The 19813-nt window shown below is 41.2% G+C and overlaps 2 protein-coding genes across 3 annotated transcripts; both read left to right on the top strand.

Annotated features, from left to right (window-relative positions):
* Positions 1-1414: 1414 nt before the first annotated feature.
* Positions 1415-12542, top strand: hnrnpk (heterogeneous nuclear ribonucleoprotein K). 2 transcript variants are annotated; one of them, XM_079222584.1, is made up of 14 exons: positions 1415-1483; positions 2016-2072; positions 2970-3013; positions 4516-4588; positions 5077-5184; positions 5630-5758; positions 6098-6435; positions 6881-6928; positions 8299-8338; positions 9077-9095; positions 9535-9567; positions 9707-9774; positions 10226-10395; positions 11594-12542. In XM_079222584.1, the coding sequence occupies exons 1-14, from the start codon at positions 1451-1453 to the stop codon at positions 11622-11624; spliced, it is 1191 nt and encodes a 396-aa protein (XP_079078710.1). In that variant the 5' UTR covers positions 1415-1450; the 3' UTR covers positions 11625-12542. The 2 variants fall into 2 exon arrangements, with proteins under 2 accessions (XP_079078710.1, XP_079078709.1); XM_079222583.1 differs by having other exon boundaries at positions 5071-5184.
* Positions 12543-14335: 1793 nt separating this feature from the next.
* qng1 (Q-nucleotide N-glycosylase 1) lies at positions 14336-18859 on the top strand (the record flags this gene model as incomplete). The annotated part of the gene is made up of 6 exons (XM_079221743.1): positions 14336-14524; positions 15610-15757; positions 16974-17086; positions 17548-17691; positions 18336-18531; positions 18627-18859. 6 exons carry the CDS (start codon positions 14336-14338, stop codon positions 18854-18856), a joined length of 1020 nt encoding a protein of 339 aa, XP_079077869.1. The 3' UTR covers positions 18857-18859.
* Positions 18860-19813: the final 954 nt, after the last annotated feature.

Below are 19813 nucleotides of genomic sequence, written 5' to 3'. Positions count from 1 at the left end.
GGTCGATTATATACACCCCAAGTCACACGACAAAGCTCGGAGCTAACCGTGCTGTTCAGCCCAGGCAGCTAGCTTAGGTTAGCGCACTGGTGCTCGATTTCGGTACTTGGCGTTAGTTGGTACAACTGTGCTAACGCTGCTAAAATTGTGGCTTCAGTTGTTCAATTACAACATTGCTTGTTGACTTTGGGGAACCCTCCGCTTTTTCCGGTTAAGATAGCACGTCCGTAAATTCGCGTTCATTTGTAACGTTTATTGTTTCGGTGGCTAACGTTAATATTGTTGGTTCAATGCTGGCTGATTGACTCAGAACCCGAGTTTCCGAAACAATGCAAATTAATGCTTCTCACTCCACCTCTTGTTTGTAATACGATGCCATATCTGATTACATTATAATGGTAATTGTGTCCCTAAAATCGAGATTGTGTTTAAAGCTCGCTGGATGGATTAACCCAAATTGACCTGAAACGTTACTAAACGTAAATATCAATCAAGGCTATTCACTCGAATGGAGCAAAATGTATGCGATCATAATTGGTCCCTTTGCTGAGCCTATATTTCACTATTTCAACTAGCCTCTCCCTCCCCGACAGGTCGCAGCAGCTGTTTGGTCCCTGCTTGTTTAGTTCCGCCTATCAACACGCCCTTGTCCCTGTAATAAATATCGGTGAGTGCCGGTTTTCATCGCCATCTCATTCTGGGCTCTTCAATAGCTGGATCTCCAGCTCACCGCTTAAATTGACTAATTTCTTTTTCTCCTTTTCACAATGCTAACAGACCTCCACAGCTCACAGGGGCCCGTTTCCTGCTTCGCTCTCCCTGCCGCTGCCTATTTCCCAGACTGTCGTACTCATCCCATCTCCTTCACTCTCAGAAGACCATGGAGACAGAAATTGAACAGCAAGACGATTCTTCATTCGGCAACACAGACACGAACGGTAAAACCTGGCTTCTTTACCTTTTCGGTTATGTTGTTAGAATGCATCAGTTTATTGACCGTTTTCAAATCTGTCCATCTGAAATGTATCTGTTATGTAATGGGATGATCACAATGGTAGTGTTGTTATAGCTGATGACTTGGCTCAGATATTGGAATGTTATCTTTTGATTAAACATTTTCACTTGGCATTCCTCTTGGAGGTTGATGTCTGAAAATGTATTTGCAATTGTTAAACCATCTATATGAACTGGGCTGCTCTCCCAAAATTGTGTCTTAGACGTATTTAAAAAAAACTTTCATAGTTTTGCACAAGTTGACCCGTGTATGAAACCAGAGTTTTGTGATTCAGTTCTTCACTTCTTTCTGTGGTCTTTGATTGTTTTTTCATTTTGTCTAGTGGAGGGTTGTGTATGCATCGTGTGTATTTTTTATCTCCCTATGCCAGGTAAGCGCCCTGCTGAGGATGCAGATGACCAGAAATCATTCAAGCGCTCCAGGAACTCTGACGAGATGGTTGAGCTTCGCATCCTCCTGCAGAGCAAAGTAAACCAGTTTGCCTTCATAGTTTGTGGTTATTTGTATTTTTCTCTTTTGTGCATCCCATGCGTAAGACTGCAGATTTCTTGTGCTCCATCCATTTTTCCTAAATTTCTTTGTCACTCCAATCACATCTGTGTTTTGAATAATTAATTCCCACCCTTTATTAGAGTTAGTCGTACAGACGTTGGGCTTTGCTTGACATTAATGGTAGTATTCTCCAGCACCATGTCTGTTAATTAAAGTATTTTACTTTACATTTCCTCGTGAGGGGCCAACCGTCCCTCTTTTTTTTTTGCAGAATATTATTATTATTCCTCCTACCAAGAAATCTTTGCACATAGATTCAGTCCCCTCCTCCCCCCAATAATCCAGCTAGATTTTTGAGTTATCACAAATGTAGCCTACAGTGAATCAAAATGTCATCATGACTAAATGATAGAATTTAGATTTCATTGTAGATGTAGTGTGGCAAATAAATGTGTTTACGACTTTTCTTGTCCCCTTTGACTAACTTAAGTGTTCCCTCTTTTTTCAGAATGCAGGAGCTGTGATTGGGAAGGGTGGAAAAAACATCAAAGCCCTCCGTACAGACGTGAGTACATCTTATACGTATCATACACCCAGAATTTTTATTTGGTATTTATTTTTCACCGTCACTGGTGTTCAGCCTCCCAACATACCCAGCCCCTTTTATAGGACTTGCTTTGGTAATTGGCAATATTTTCTTGTGTTAATATGGGGTGTGGTTAGCTGATGCCTGTATTGATAGTATCCCTCTGTTCATAAAAATGTCGAACAAACCATTTGTGGTTGATTTTTATCTTTTTATTCTCGTATAATAATCATGTCATTTACCTCAGCTAAACTGGCCCATGGTACTAAAGTCCAATTTCATGTCAGTTTGTTTCTCCATCTTGATAATTTATTTTAACAATGCTGTTGTGGCAACACTGATGCTTTTGTTAATCTAAATTTATTGGCACAGTGCGGTGTTCATGAAATCACCTGCAACGCCAGCTAATAAGGCAACCTGACCAATCTTAAATCATTCAATGTTATTGCCGCTTTCTCTAGCCCTCCACAATTTGCTCTACCCCCTCTCTCACTGTCTCTGGTCTATTCCCCAACATTGAACTTATCATGTTCTTAATATGCCATTACCCATTTTCCAATGTCACATTTTCTCCTTTTCTCTCTTTGACAAACCTATCTCTGAGAGAATCAAATTTAAGTCACGTTTGAACAGTGTAGAGCCTGTATATTAAAATGTATTCCTCTTCCCTCTTCCCTCTCCCTTGTTTATTATTTTACTGTTGACTTTTGCCCACTTCCTCCTCTGTTGCCCATGTTCTGGATGGCCCCTCCTGCGCCCGCCCACCTGACACCCTGGTTGGCCCTGTCCATAATCGTGCCCTGTCCCTAAATGGGCGCCTTACTTGATTGACATCTGTGCTCGAATGGCCCTGGCCCCTGCCCATTCCACGCCCAGTTCAATGCCAGTGTGTCAGTCCCAGACAGCAGTGGGCCTGAGCGGTATGTCCCTAAGCTCCTCCCTCTCACTGCCTGACTACAGGTCAAACAAACAAGAAGAGATGAATATTAAATAGTCATCCTGCCTCTGTCAAGTCACTGTTTAACCTACCTGTTCTCTTAGTATTTTAGCCTGAGTCAAAATGCCTAAATGCGTTCATGTCCAAATCTGCCTGTAAAAACCGTGTCGAGATCCTTTTATGCCATTTTTAAAGTCACGTCAACATTAAGAGAAACTTAGGATGGTGTTGTAAGGGTTTTTCCACTATCTGCCACTGTCTTTATTTTTAATCTTTGCTTTAATCTGTGCAATATGTCTTTTTATTTATTTATCTTCACTGATGATTATCCTCTACTATCTTTGCGTTTTCACCTCCCTCCCCCCCTCAGAGTGGATATACTGGTGTTTTTTCCCATTAGTTTCATAAACTCACCTGCTTCTCGCACCATCCCATTCTTTCCTTGAGATGCTATAATTGTACTCATAGACTCGTGATTTCCATCCATTCTGAAATGCAAAAGGCAATCTAGGATTCAAGTGTTGTGTCTGTATGTGTTTTTCCTTTCCTGTCTTCTGCTTCATCTGAACTTTCTTATTGACTAGTTGAGCTATTTAACGTACAGATTATTTTTCTCTTTCTCAGTCATCCATGCATCCTTTGGTGTTATGTTTATTGCTTCTCCCATCCCCTTAAAATAGCGGTGGCAACCTTAATTTTCCATGGTATAATCTGCTCTGTTGCTCTCCCTCAGTTGTCTACCATTCTACTTCCATGTACAAACTGCTTAAGTTCTCTTGATCAGTAAATTCATTGTTTATTTTATTGTTTAACTAGGTGGGTGCAGACAACAAAATTGTATTTATTATCATTATCAAAATGAAGCATCAAAAATGTTATCCTGGCTATTATTTAAAGACAGGATGCTTTGGTAAACATGATTTTAAAAAAAAGAGAGGTTTATTCATTCTCTCAATTTTCCCTAATCTTTCAATGTTGTATTAGGCACCTTATTTGGGGGTCTTTGAAGGCTTTGGGGTGTGCATCCACCCAGCTATGCTTTAGGACTATAGAGTTCTCTTTGGCACCTTTGGTGCTTATTCCTGCCAGATCCTCCCCAAACTTACCCCCCTCCCTCCCTTGTCTCGCCCTTCAGTGGTCACCAAATGCAGTCACTTTTCTTTGGGTCCTTTTTTTATTTTGTCTCTTTTCTTCCTTTTTCTGGATAAACAACTGTTTTCTTTCATTGCATATTTGGGTACCAATTTTTCCCACTTACTGTGGTGAATTATCAGTGACCATTACCAAGTTTAGAAAACACTGGATCTCAACAGTTAATATAGCTGTGTTAGTTTCAGTAGTGAGTTGGTTAAATGGGGGTGTTACTGGGTTTTTTTTTATGGCATAAAAGGGGATGTTATGAATTATCTAATCTCGAATGTTGTTCCCTCCCCCTGGGATGTCTCGCTGGCAATCCCACCCTCATCATCTTTGTGAATTATGAAGCATCCTGAGCATCAGTGCCGATATCGAGACAGTTGGAGAAATCCTGCTGAAGATTATCCCAACATTGGAAGAGGTGAGGACTTGTTTTTTTCTTTCTCCATATCGAGTCTTTTTTAACCCAATGAACTAAACAATTTTTTTAGAAGTGAACGCTATGGTAGATGTTAACAGTTATTGCCAAGCTATGGCTTGGAAATGTCCTTTGTATAGCAGAGATGCTTTCTACTTTTTTTACAGTTTTGTGTGCTTCCGGTATGGTTTGCGCCTGCAAATAAGTGTTTTAATTGGACTGATTCATAACATGTTTGCTTGTGTCTGCGCTACCGTTGGAGGCTTTTTATAAGACTGTTGCCATGTGCCTGTACCTGCAATCATCATTTAGTGGGGGGAAAAGGACTTATGTTCTTACTGACTGCATTCATTTACTATTTTGTGCCTTTTTTAGATGGATGATGTAGCTAGAATTAGAAATAACACAAGTCTTGGCAGGTTTGAGACCTTCAGAGAACTAAATGGACTGTGCCGAAGTACTAACATGCGAAATGTTTTGCTCAGTACCAGCAGTACAATGGTATGGATTTCGACTGTGAGCTGCGACTGCTGATCCACCAGAGTCTGGCTGGCTCCATCATTGGAGTGAAGGGAGCCAAGATCAAGGAGCTCAGAGAGGTATGTTAATGGCATGTGGATCAGTTCTTTTTTTTTTTTTTAAACAAAATCCGTTGTAAAGCAGTTTACAGACTGATTTGTTTGTGTAACGCACAACATGGATTATCACAGTCTTCTGTCGCTGCCAGTCTTTCAGTTGTAACAAGAATACACTTCATGAAATGACTGGATTAAACCCAGCTGTAGGTATAACGGGGCATAATAAAAAAAAACTCATTAATCTAGTTTTGTATAGTTGGTTTTCCTAACTTATTTTCCTCTGCCTCCATCTTTTATGTCCTAGAATACTTCATGTACCTCAAAGATGGGAAAATATATCCATGAAATGACACAGTATTGATTTGATGTGTGAACTATGTTTTTCTTCAGTAGAATCAGCTGCTGTATCATTTAGTAGCTCCTTTTCTTTCTGTGATCCTCATGTGTGCCTTTTATCTGTCTCCAGAACACAAAGACCAGCATCAAGCTGTTTCAGGAGTGTTGTCCTCAGTCGACAGACCGTGTGGTGCTGGTCGGTGGCAAAACTGAGAGAGTGGTTGAGTGTATCAAGACTATGCTGGAGCTTATCGCTGAAGTGAGTATCTTTTAAAGTGGTCCAGAGGCCTTTTTTTGTGATTGGCAAGTATAATACTTGGAAAACGGATTCAATATGTTGCATGTCTTTAGATTGACGATGCACTGATTGTTGGAAATGTAAAATGTTGCATAGTAGAGGACAATGAAGTGGGTAGGCACACGTGTCAACAGCATGTCATGCTCCAGCTGATTATTTTAAATAATTATTTTTTTATATCAGGAATAGGGAGTTGTTAATAGTAGAACATTAATTTCCGCCACACCTGTATTCCTGTAAACTGCATTTCAAATATCTTTGAGCAGGTCAGTTGATCTCCCGTCTGTGCTCCGTTTTTAGGCTCCCATAAAGGGCCGTGCACAGCCCTACGACCCTAACTTCTACGACGAAACGTATGAATATGGTGGTTTCACAGTAATGTTTGAAGAGCGGGGAGGAGGAGGTCGCAGGCTTATGGGAGGGTTCCCCATGCGTGGGGGCAGATCCAGCGGTGGAGACCGTGGGTTTGAGCGAATGCCCTCTAGCAGAGGGGGACGGGGACCCATGCCTCCCTCCCGCCGGGATTACGAGGAGATAAGCCCCCGCCGAGGTCCTCCTCCACCCCCCCACCCGAGTAGGGTTTCCAGGGGGAGCGCCCGTGGACGCAACATGCCCATGGGTCACCCACACAGAGGAGGGTAAGATATGATCACAAATGAACTACCAGCTGTTGCTTTACTACTTTTCTTTTTCTTTTACTCATGCACAAACACACTCGACTTCAGTTTAAAGTTGAGTCTTTTTAGTCCTGTTAACCTCTTGAGTTATAAGTGTTTGATATTTCCAACATACTAAGCCTTGTTCAGAGTATCTCTTCCAGAGCACTTGTCTCCTTCTGCATCTGCATACACAAAGCTTAATCCCTCTTCAGGTGCTTAGTTTCCAGTCAGACTCACTTGCTCAACTTGCTTTACATCGTTTAATTCAGAGGTTAAACTGATTCCAGTATTCTGCATGTAATCCAATGTCCCTCTATGCACCCCTCTGGAAACATTTATATTCACGGTTATCATTCCATAAATTGTATGTGCTCATCACTGTCTGGGTGCGTTTGTCTTTTTCCCATCTCTATCTTGCCCACAGAGAAGATCGTTACTATGACTCGTACCGTGGCTCAGATGACAGGTCCAAGTAAGTTTATGACCACAAACCTCCTCATTTTGATGTTCTGTCATTTTTTTGTGACTTAGATTTGCCACATTATAAGTAGGTGCTCTGTAAAGGCAATTCAACGAAGCCAAAATTCCTCATTAATACCATTGGGTGGTGCCTCCTAATTGTAGAGTAGCATTTTATCCTTTGGTCTTAGTGAGGATCATTTACTAGTGTTCAGTATAATTTCCATTAGCAAATACTTGTACATGAATAATTTAAATTAAGTTTGATGTGTTGAGGTATTCTTAAACGTCCCTTAAATTCATGTGGGAATACCTTATTGTTGCAGTTTGATGAATATGCCTGGTTATCCACTTGCTCTCGTGAATGTAAAAAAAATTAACACTATCACTTTTGCCTTCCTGTCATCCTTAATTTTCAATATTAATTACTGCCTTACAAACAGCCATTGCTCTATTGTCTGTTTGCATGTAGTTTCCTAGCCTGTGTTAGGTTGAGAGAAGGTATTTGTTAGGTGGTGTATATGGTGGTCATGTGCTGATGTGAAGCTGACATTCGTCACTTGAATCCCCTGCAAAACGGCATGCTGACTAGTAATTGGAGTCAGTTTTGTTATATGTACAGTTGCATTTGAAGTTGCAGATTTACATGTAAATTGGGACACTTAGGACTACCCAAAGCCAGAATGATACTATCATGACCTGGCATTGGTTTGGTGTCAGCTGCCAACTTCCAGAGAAAATCGAATCAAATTGATATAAATATAGCTGATACGGTTTGTCGGAAATTGTTAGATAATTCTTGTAAGACACTTAATAAAGATTAAGGGGTTGTATCTGGTATGTTTTTTCATATATTTGTTCCATCATAGTTAATAACACCAATGTGTAATACAACGTGGCTACAGGGGCACTGTCACGCTAAAGCAACAAGCCGTATTAAGTTATGTACAGGTTGTAGTTTGACATGAACGTACCATCCAGGCACAGCAAGAATACCAGATAATGATGGAAACGTAAATTCCTTTATTTGAGCTCAGTTTGAGGGGGGGGGGGGGGGAATCAGCATCCCTTGGCTCTGATCATCATCATCACCACCTGTCACTTCTCTCACCATAACACTGTCAGAGCTGTTCCTGTTACTGTGTGGGAAGATGGCTGAGAGGAAATGTGTTTATACTGTAATCTTGCTCAGCGTGTGTGCAGTTTGACCTAGACCAGAAAAATCTTTTGGAATGTTGTCAAGCGTTTTTCTGAGCATTTTATTTTTCTTTCCGCCCCCCACCCCCATTCTCTCTCTCTCTCTCTCTCTCTCTCCCACTGCCTGCCTGCCCCTCTCCCCCTTTCTCTCTCGCTCTCCCCTCCACCCAATCATTTCATCACTAGTGACAGAAGAGGCAGACCGGATCGCTACAGCGAGAACATGGTTAGTGACCCTTGCATGCAGTTTTTGGTTGCCAGTATTCTTAGGCTTGCACACTGGTCGGTCCCAGCACTAGGCAATATGCTGTGATTGTGCTGTAAAGATAATAGTGGTTTATTGACAATACAAGCGTAGCTGGTCACTCATGTGCATATGCAGGGGCACACACTAATCAGAGCGCTTGCCGCGCATTCAAGCTAGTTTTTGCATGGTGTAAGCCGTCCCACCAAATGGCCATAATCACCACGGAGATACCCCATAAAAATCTGCTATAATTGCCCTCTTACTGTGTACTTTTCATGGCCAGCCTGTTTTTCCTGCAAAGAGGATGGGGGTGGGGGTGGCCATGGTTGGTTGCTAGGCAATAATAACGCTTTGTTGACGGACTGGAAGGTCTCTCTCCCACTCTCTCTCTGAGAGCTAGCAGGATATGCCTGCCGTTGCTCAGCAACAGCTTTTTGGATTGCCTGTTGCCCTGGTGACAGCAGCAGTTGAATAGCAGGTGAAAATGGGGGCTGATGGAGATGCAAGAAGGGAAGGGGGAGGGAAATGAGGAGGAGTCTGGCTTATTGCTGAAAACTGGGTGGCTTTTAGTCGAGTCTACTCCACGGACGAAGCTGCTGCATCATCCATACATTTGTGCTTACAATCCTCTGTCCATTCATCTGAGATTTGTAGAGCGATTTAAGAGAATCCACTGTACCGTATGTAACCCTTTTGTGTTTCCTTTGATTTTTACAGAGTGGCGGAGGATATGGTGGTAAGTACTAAGTCTTTTTTTTTTCTGTGTCCTTATATGAATGTAGTTTCAAGGCTGTCAGTTTGTCTTGGTGTGGAGCCGTCGGTGGTCTTTTCAGCAGACTAGTGTCGAGCATGTAGTCTGAATGTGTTCACAGACAATATGACTAAATATGTAGTGTCAACGTGGCTCGAAGGACATTGCAACTCACATTTAGGCGTTGGGGCTTTTGGTTGCAACTATTGTGCTTTCCATTGGGGAAAAAAAAACTGTCATTTTACTTATCGGGAAATGGAATTATCTCTTAAAAGTATCTTAGTTTACAGCACATGTTTAAGATGACACGCAAAGCTAATTTAAAGGCTTTCTTTAGAATAAGATCTTTTGAAAATGTGTGAGTCACATGTTTGAGTCAGACATAATGTTTATATTGAGCTTTCTGGCTTTCTTTCCTGCTCAGACAACAATTCCTCCTGGGATAGCTACCCGTCAGGTGAGTCTTTACACCTTCTATCGATCCGAATGATTTGACATGTTTGCTGAGCTATGTGTGATAACGCTGGCAGCCGATTATTGATTTAAAGTGCGCTACTTACTTTCTCTTCCCTGTATGACTGTTTGCCCGCCGTCAGGTGGACGTAGCTCCTATAGTGACATGGGGGGCCCCGTCATCACCACACAAGTGACGATCCCTAAAGATGTAAGTATATGACGGCAACATAACAGAACAATCTGTGTACCTCACCCACTATACCCTTGTGTCAATTAACATTCTGACCGAATAATTAAAAACCTGACATTGCCATACATGTTCATGTCATCTGCACACTCTCATTATCCTCTATATAAATTACATTTAGTCCTGTGTTTGTCATCGTTCACTATTTATGCATCATGACTAATAATGTTGTCTCTCACACATTGACCTCACTCTAGACAAGGGCATAGTCTTAAATAGTTTTTTAGTGTAACTGACAAAACAATTTGACTCTTACTATTCATCTTTTCATCCTAAACCGTTTAAACTCATATTTTTTGTGTGTGTTTTAGCTTTATACATGTATTCCCAGTGCTTAAAATGTTTCTCTGCATTTTTGTTTTTTTATTTCCTCCTCGTCCCCCTCATGCTCTTCTCTGTTCCCCACCGACAGCTGGCTGGCTCCATCATCGGTAAGGGAGGCCAGCGGATCAAACAGATCCGCCATGAGTCAGTAGCCTCCATCAAGATCGATGAGCCTCTGGAAGGTTCTGAGGACCGAATAATCACCATTACTGGCACCCAGGATCAGATCCAGAACGCCCAGTTCCTTCTACAGAACAGGCTAGTTCTGACATTACACTGAATTGTCTTTATTCAGCATCCTACTTACAGTTGAACCATTCATGCCATAAAATGCTCATCAAACCGACTGGTTGCTGTATGCTCCGACATTGCTCTGTGACATTGTCATGTGGGCTCTGACCTGAGCTCTTGTAAAAACGATGTTAATGCAACCATCTCGGAGAGTGCAGTCTTAAGCCATGCAAGCTAAAAGTATCTACTGATATTTAAGAGATGCTTTCCTTCTTTACCTCTTTAAACCCTCTGAACCACAGTTATAGAGATTATGTTAAGATTATAATGCATGAATGTCTTTTTCTGAAATAGCATTTTATATACGAGTGAACCCACTTTTTGTTGGGTGTTTCTGTTGCCTGCTGTCTCTTCTCCACTAACTCCCTTCCTTTTTCCCCATGCAACCTGCAACTAGTTCAAACCTTCCTCTTGCATGAAATGGCTGTGAATGAGTAAGCAAACTCAATAGCGTTTTTGTTTTTTTAAAGGGTCAATGTAATTGACGTGTTTGTTTGACTGTCATATTTGTCCATTGAATATGATTGGTAGACGTAAAAAAACAAACAAACAAACAAAAAACTGTCTATTTGCCATCAAAGCCGTTTCACTGTGAAGCAGGGAGTGGATTGATTCTTCCCCTGGCTGCTGCTGTGTGGAAGACTAGTGATTTTGTTGTTTTTAGTTAGATCAACCGACAACAAATCACAGTCTGCCAAATAGCACAGGCTCCTCCTCTTCTGTCTCCCTTGGCCACCAGTAGGCATGTATAATGCACACTACTTCCTTGTTGATGCTAACCGACCTTAGCCCGAATGCTAACACGGCTGTCTCATGAGTAGTGTAGTGTTGCCATGGTAACTGATCCTACCTCCCTCTTCCTTCCTCCCTCTTCAGTGTGCTGCACCTGCTTGGACACAAGGACTAACCACACCCCTCTTTCTCCTCCTCCTCTTCCGCGCTCTGTCAGCCATTTATTTCACATCTCCCCCCCCCCCCCTCGCTCTCTCTGCCCGTCTGTCTTTCTTTCTCTCGGTCTCCCTTCCTGCTCTGCCTCCCCACCCGTTTCCTCCCAAGATTTTATCCTCCGACAATTGCATAGCGATATATTTACACTGTCATTGACTTGTGAATTGCAATTTTCCTCTTGTGTATTTTATTTATTTGTCCACTCTTTTTATTTCAGTGTGAAGCAGTACTCTGGTCATATGCTGTAGACCCAGGAGACTCAGATTGAAGCAAACTCAGATTGCCCCCCCTGCCCCCTCCCCTCAACCTTTCTTCCCCTTTCCAACACATCCCCTTCAGACTATTCTGGATTGTGGGTGTCTTTTTTGAATTTATTTTTGTATTTTTTAATGAAACATTATGTCCGACATTCCTGTGCATAAAAGAAAATGTAGATGTTCCGCATTTTTAAGAGTGGGGTCCATTAGTTTATCGCATACACTTTGCTTTTTCTGTTTTTTAACACATCTATCAAACTATTCTTCAGTCTCCTGACCGACAAAAATAAACATAACCTTCATTTTTTTGATGGTTTGGATTTTTATGACTTGTTTATGACTATTTGTATGCTTGTCTCCTGTTCAAGTAAGTGTGTGCGTGTGCGTGTGTGTGCGTGTGCGTGTGTGTGTGTGTGTGTGTGTGTGTGTGTGCGTGTGTGTGTGTGCGCGTGTGTGTGTGCGCGTGCTTGGGTATGCTCTTGCTTGTCTTTATCAGTCCCTTCACACACAGTTATACCACTTTACCACTCTGTGCAACATGCAGAATGTAAGCTACAATTCTTTTAATTTTGAACAGTTTGTTTTTATTTTAGAGACGTAGGAAATTTCACCCTTCAGAATGGATTTGCGGATGTTTAAGTTAGGACTCCTGTTCAAACCAGAGACAGAAGAATTTGTAAGAATATCCATGGTAGTTGTGTGATGAAATGAATTCAAATCATTTAAGTAACTCCTCACAAATGGAAACGGGGAGCTAGAAATTTGTTTTGACTTTTTATTCGAGTTTTGACAAATGATATTGAACTTATCTATTTTGTCCCTGCAATTTCCTGTGCTCTACACTTGTTTGCTCTCCCTGCTGTAGACTTTACGTTGTCAAATTGTAAAATGAATAAAGATGGTGCCACTTTTTACAGAACCAATTTGCATTTATTATTGCAAAATCTTTTGCAAGTGGATCACTTTTCTGTGCACTGATTGTATCTGGGCTAAACGCTAATGTGACTGTTTAGGCAACAGTCCAGCTGCCTTTCCTTGCATGTTCAGTTTATAGTAAACGGCTATCAAGAATCATCTGGTAATCTGTAGATTATTTTCTGGACTAAGTGATATATATGTTGGTTTTAAATGCCAGAATTTTTTTTTTAAATATCAGCAAAAAGCCCCAAATAAAATGTCCAAATGGTTTTATACAGAACTCCAAAATATGAGTTGTCATATGACCAAGAAAAGCAGCACATCTTCACATTAAATACATTGGGATTTTATTAATAGGGTGGTTACTGGATGTGTTGTACCTCCTGAAATTACATCATTTAAGGTTTAAATTGGCCCAGTACATATCATTTAAAAAAATCATTTTACATATGTTTGCGTATCTATAACCACGTAGCCCATACCGTTTCATGGGTTCCATGTCCATTACTACGTCATCACGTGTACATTATCTTCCGGGTTTCTCTCATGGTTCTTTGTGATTGGTTTATCGGCCGGTGATGAGCTCACAACGGAGGATCTGATTGGTCAATAGCTGGAAACCAGGTAGTGGGAACGCGAAGCAACACGAGCTTGCTGTAGTATCGGCGATAACGTGACTTTCCCTGCATTCACGGTAAGTTCAGCCTAACATCCGTTTATGAATGGAAAGTACATCGTTGCTGAACGGGATGTTTGTATCGAACAAACAATTCCCGGTGTGAAAGCTGTGTAATGTCCGTATTAGTGGTAAGAAAGTCTGTGAACCTGAAAAACAGTTACACATGCACTTTGCTCGTGCAGTTTTCAGTGAAACGCAATCACGTGACCTGGGTACATCGTGTAAACGTGCAATACAGCTCTTCCCATTTAAAAAAAAAATAAAAAAATGCAGTATTTTTTTCCCCCCTTTTTTTACATTTCCGCGTGGAGAGTAAATAATTTGTCCGGCACAGAAAGAACAGTGAAAATGAATTTCCTGCAGGAGGCCTCTCTGTTTGACACCGCTGTATCCAATTATCATCTGATGGGGAACACATCATTAACACACAGCCTCTGAACACTTCAGGTAGATGGAATAGATCTAGGCAGCTTTTAGAGGTTCTCGAAGAATGGTATAATTTAGTTCTTTTGGTTTTAATAATGGGATTGGTCAGAGATGGTCTTGTGTGAAGGGCTTTTATGTTTTTTGTGCCGCGCCTACATAAGATGAGCAAAGACATATCCTAAAAACACTATTTATATTTTTAATGGCATGTTCCTGCGTTGTATCACCCATTTTGATTAGGTATTTTCATTGAGAAGGCTCTCATGAAGCAGGCAAATTATCTTTAAAATTGAACTTCCCCAGAGATGGATGAAGCATATTCGTGTTTCAGTATTAAAAGGGCACTGACATTCACATCTCCCTCTGCACCCACCCATGCATGCTCCTGGAAGCAGCTCACAAAGACTGTAATGTGCCTCCTTTGATCCAAGACTCCTAAAACAAAAGAACTGGCTTCGATGTCTTGAAAGTATAAAGGACTGAAAATCGCTAAACGAGCAAAATAAGTCATCTGATATTGCAAATAAATAGGCCTACATCACACTTCTAGAGATGTACAGCAGCAGAAAGAAACAGGTGGTTATTTTCATAGTGATTTTCTTAGATTCATGTGGGGACTGCTGGTGAATGTGTCCCTCTCAGGTGTGTTCCTTCGCCATACAGTAGTGCATTGTCCATCATGGAGCCACCTCTGTTTCCACGCGAGTCTGGGCAGTTCATAGCAGAGCGGAGTCGGGACGTGTTCGTCGAAGAGGAAGGAGTGCAGAAGGTGGCAGAGATGCTGTACAACCTCCGACACAGTGAGGATCTGACCGCCGGCGGCTGGAAGAAGGCGAACCCATTAGCTCCAGCACCCACCTCCGACCAGGGGAGTTTGTCAACAGCCAGGACCACCCAGAGAAATACAGTATCAGTGGACATGAGAAATGAATCCACATTGCATTAGCAATGAATTAAAAGAGGGCCCAGAATTCATATCTGCAATCCTACTCATAATATGGACAAGATGAATCTCCGATGGCTTGAGATGTGGTTATCGTCTAATTATCAACTAATCAAAAAATGTTGATAAGCTCTTAATATTCTACAGTTATTAAGAACATTTTTGAGGTACTTGTGTTTTACTTAAGAATTTCCATTTTATGGCACTTTATATTTGTATGCCGCTATATTTCAGAGATATTACTTTTTACTCTACTACATTTATCGGGCAGCTTTAGCTACTAGACAATTTCGGTTTAAGATTTTATATAAAAACATGATATCCTAACTATGATTATATTGCAGCACTATAATCTATCAATAAAATATCCAGAATTGGCTACACAATTGGATTTTTGTTCGTGGTAAAAACGGAATAATAGAACATACTTTAATTATATAACGCTGATAATCACTTCTGAGCTATTTTATTGAAGGACGTTTTTTTAATTCTGGAAGGAGTCATTTTAGAGTATGGTACTTAATTTTTACTTAACTTTTACCCATCAAGATTCTGAATACTTCATCCAACATGGCATTTTATTCACACAATTTGAATTGCTGAGCAAATCCGAAGTGGTTCAGCGGCCTAGAACCAGGTTACCCTAAATTATTGCTGAATGAAAACTGGCCACCAATGGAGGAAAAGCACAATTCTGGAAAATAATGTTGTGACAGCTTAGAAGTACACTTTTGCTGAACAGTAAAATAATAATTTCAAGACAGCTACTGGTGAATTGAATGTTAGTACGTCGAGCAGCACCTGTATCCACAAGTTTACATCCCCCTTCAAATTCAGACTTCAAATGTCCACTAAAGGAAGTCTTTTAAACAGATTCTTTTACCTATTTAGTTTTTAGTGCAGTAACTGCCTGCTCGCTCACTGCACGTTTAAGCATTTTGGTTGAAGTCTTTTTTCAGCCTTTTTTCTACTTCTGCTCTCTTGATAATTTGTGTTCTTCGACGTTGCAGGCCTTGAACTGGGTGTTTGTGGTCGACACCATGAACTTCTCCTTTTGGCCCGAGGAAGAAAGCCAACAGTGTGAGGTGACCTACGATGGGACCACTTACACGGGCTACATGACCCTGTGTGCTGCCATCACCAGGGCCATGAAGGAAGGTGAGAGCGCCAATACGTTATGAATTAATTTATTCAATCGGACAACATTTTATATGGCAAAAAAAAAACATTGATTAATTTTGCACACAACCAACCTCCTTTCTCAGGTGCAAAGTTGAGGTGATGCATCATAGCTGTTACTCACATTTGGTGGGCAACATTTTAACAGGATTCACCAAACTTACACAGAAAATAAACCAGATTGTAGTAACGAAACAATCTGGGTGATAAAATGTCAGAATTATTCATCCTCTTTGTCGGCAGCTTCATCTCTGGAGAGAAATATGTACAATCAAGCCCCTTTTTGATGCCCATTGTCTGTGTGCCTTTGTTGTGCACTGCTATTGCCAATCATTGTGTATGTGTCCTTTACTACAACTTGGACAGCTGGGAAATTGCTTGGAGCTCTGCATGCGACTGTGCATCGTTCATAATTAGCGTGAATGACTCCGGATATGTATCAATTATGTCTCATATGAAATAGTGCTCTCTGTGTGGTCGCTGTAGCCTTCATAATTACAAGTGATTGTCTCAGAAAATCTCAGGTAGCTCTGCTCCAGAGTGTGAATTCACAGCATGACATCAGGACAAATTATGTCTTTGGAACCTCTAGCGAGAATTGGCTGCTGTGGAGTTATATTCCTGTAATTATAGAACGCCATAACTAACTTCCTAACTTAGTAGCTTGAGTGTCTTCTCTCTTCCCAGTAGTTCCTGTGTAGATAAAGATAAATATAATACAATCCCTCATCCTCCCCTCCTCAGGCAGTGGTGGAAAATAACGTGGTGCATTTACTCAAGGTCACAATTGAGGTACATGTTCTGCTGCTTTATACTTCTATGCCACTACATTTCTGAGGGAAATATTGCACGTTTAACTCTCCTCCATTACCTGACAGCTGTAGGCACTGGTCACTTTTTATAAGATATGATGCAGTGCTATCATCCACCCAGTGGTATGTAATGTATCCAAGATGTGGCTCCACATTGGCAAACTGCAACCTTAAAATGCTTTTACATGTATTAGTTAATGACAAAAACGGAATATATTATTATAATATATTACAGCCATTTGGCACAATTAGTATGGTACTTTTTCAGTACATGTAGCTGATACTACTTCTGTTCTTTTACTCAAATACATTTTTTGAATTCAGGACTTTTATTTGTCAGGGAGTATTTTTAGTCTGTGATCTGAATGCTTCTTCCACCACAGGTTTACCCATCACTGATCCAAAGTACTTCTCTCAGATGAGTGTGGAGGAGTTGGGACACATCCTTCGATCAGACAATGAAACACCTATGCCCATGCTTCAGGAGCGCCACCAGGTGCTGTCCCACATCCACAGCACTAGAGATACAACAGTCATCAAAATTCACACGCCGCTTCGATGCTTTCACATTGGTATCACTATTGATGCGTTCGTTCCTTGTGTTTTTACTCAGCGTAGTATTGGACACTCCTGGATGTGTATTATTATACCCTTTCATAGTGCATTACGTATGTGTATGCATATTTGTGTGGGAAGACACAGGTGTTATTCACACAAGTGGAAATATTACATGAAACTCCAACCTAACAGACCATGTTCCTTGACAGATTAGATGTGTAGATAGATCCAGATTCTTATTTACCAAGAAAAACTGATTTTAAGGCACATATATTATTATTATTAGCTAAACTATATTCCCTTCATGATAAGTGGTAATTGAAGTTATGCTGCTCTTAACCTCCTACTCATTGCAATAGTTAAACCTGAACACATCACATCTTATATCTGTCTAACAAGGTGCTCACTGAAGGCGGCCGCGTGCTGCAGGATCACGGCGGAAGCTTCCGGAGTTTCATCAGCCCGGCCGGGAACGACGCCCGTAAGATGGTGGAACGCATCGTGGAGAAGATCCCTTCCTACAGGGACGGAGCTCAGTACGAGGTAAGAGATGCAGAGGGCTTTGGGGATACACTGAGGGAATATTTCAAGATGGGGAATTTGTGGATAAGTTCATGTTTTCCAGAATTATTTCCCCATAAAGCATCCATGAGATGTTATATGTGTACTACACAACAAGCTCACAGACAAGACATGACAAGGTTTAAAACATTTACTACATCTCAGATACTAAAATAGCCATGGCATCTGGTGGCAAAGGTGTCTGTTTACAAACACATCTAAATGTACTTTCCCACACCATTTGGAAAATAATAACCTAAAGGTATTTTATCTTTTTCATTTTAAAGAGTCAATGCCACGGCTTGTTTCAGTTTTTCTCTCAAATGCATTGTGTGCACCATACGGGTACTGCACAACTGGGAAGGCAATTTGAATTACAAGCATTTTAGGAATACACAACATGTTTAACACATCTCAAAAGAATAAAGGAAGTGTATGCTGTTGAAGAAATTAAGATGAAATCTGATGTGAGAGTTCCATCTCCTGGCCAAAGACAGTGTGGCAAGAATGCTCCCTTCATAATAAACAGACACCCAGGGAGCAAATCATACCCTTTGCCCCTGCATTGGCGCCAAGATTTGTAATGAAAGGCAACAGATCGAATAGCACTCCACCGTTTGTTTCAGGGGAAGAGAATCTCGTTGTACAAGCGAGCCCAGATCCTGGTGGCGGATTTTTGGGGCGTCATGGAGGCCAGGGGAGAGGGTGACATCATTGACATGGACTGGCTCACCATGTTTGCAGACTACAGGGTCCCTCAGGCTCTCGTCTACCTCGGAGCGCTACGATACTCTGACGCACTGATGCAGGCGCTGAACAACGGTGAGACAGGACATGGTCATGAATAAATTAATCATTTAGAAACAGTAAGGTATAATCCCTCTGTGTGTTATGTGTTTGTCTCCCATTTCTACCAGGGGAGCTGCTCAAGTCAGGGGACCGGAGAGAGGTCGAGATCCGAGGTTGTTCGATTTGGTCTGTAGAGTTGATCAGAGACCGTCTTCACAAGCTTGTGCATGAGAGAGACGGACAGGCCTGCAACATCAACTCTGCAGTCATTGACTTCTACCTGTGGCCGTATGCCAAGCAGCACCACAAAGAGATGGCCCACATTCCAATACACCACACACGTTGTATTTACTACTGAAGAGCTGGCAGGCACCATTACATACAGTCAGCTGCACTTCTCACCGTGCAGCCTTGGCATCTGTGCCTTTCCCTGAGATGAAGCCAATCATCACTCTGTGCCAGATATATATGTACAAATGAGCTTCTCTCAAGCTGTAATAGAAACAGTTGTCCAGCTTTAATGTAGCCTGTTGGTTTAAGTGGGTAGTAACACTGTTGTCCATTGGCAGTCAATTAAGATGTTTACTGTTGTTGATGTGAAACATTTAATTAAGAGCAAGTGATCATACAATATATACAATGCATGTGAGCATACAATGGTGGACACATTGGTGTATCTGCAGCGGCTTAAGCTTGTTAACTGACACTCGGCCATCAGGGGAAATTAAATATTTTCATTAGATTTTGTAAAATTACTTCTTTTAAAGGAATGTTGGAATGAATTTCTGGGGATTATATTTCATATCAGTGACTGCTTACCGTCACGCATGAATGTCTGGAGGGAAAATTCTAACCTTTCTAATTTTTGAAGAGATTCATAATGTTAAGATTCAGATTCATCTTTATTGTCATTGCACATAGTACAAGTACTATGACAACGAAATGGAGTTTGCATCTGTCCAGAGTGCAAAAGAGAAGCAGTTAAGGTGCAATGTGGTGGATAATATAATGAAGTCAGTATAAACATATATATACATTCTATCTATACACACACACACACACATATATATGTATATACATACACATATACACATTATGGTCTAAACACCCCCCATTTGCTTCCTTGCCTATAAGTTACCCCTCTCTCTTATCTGTCTGCTATAACTTTCAACTCGCGTTAAAAAGACCCGGAAACTCGTACCCTCTTTAGGACAGCTCTCTCTCCACAATTGCTATAATACAATGAAGCAAACCATATAACCTCTGATGCACCTTTTACCCGTCCATTACACACTATCTGTGCGTGTTCGTGTGC

Source organism: Taurulus bubalis (assembly GCF_910589615.1).
Source record: "Taurulus bubalis genome assembly, chromosome: 8".
NCBI lineage: Eukaryota > Metazoa > Chordata > Actinopteri > Perciformes > Cottidae > Taurulus > Taurulus bubalis.
Note: the sequence above shows the minus strand (reverse complement) of the source record. Positions and strands in the feature narration are given on the sequence as shown.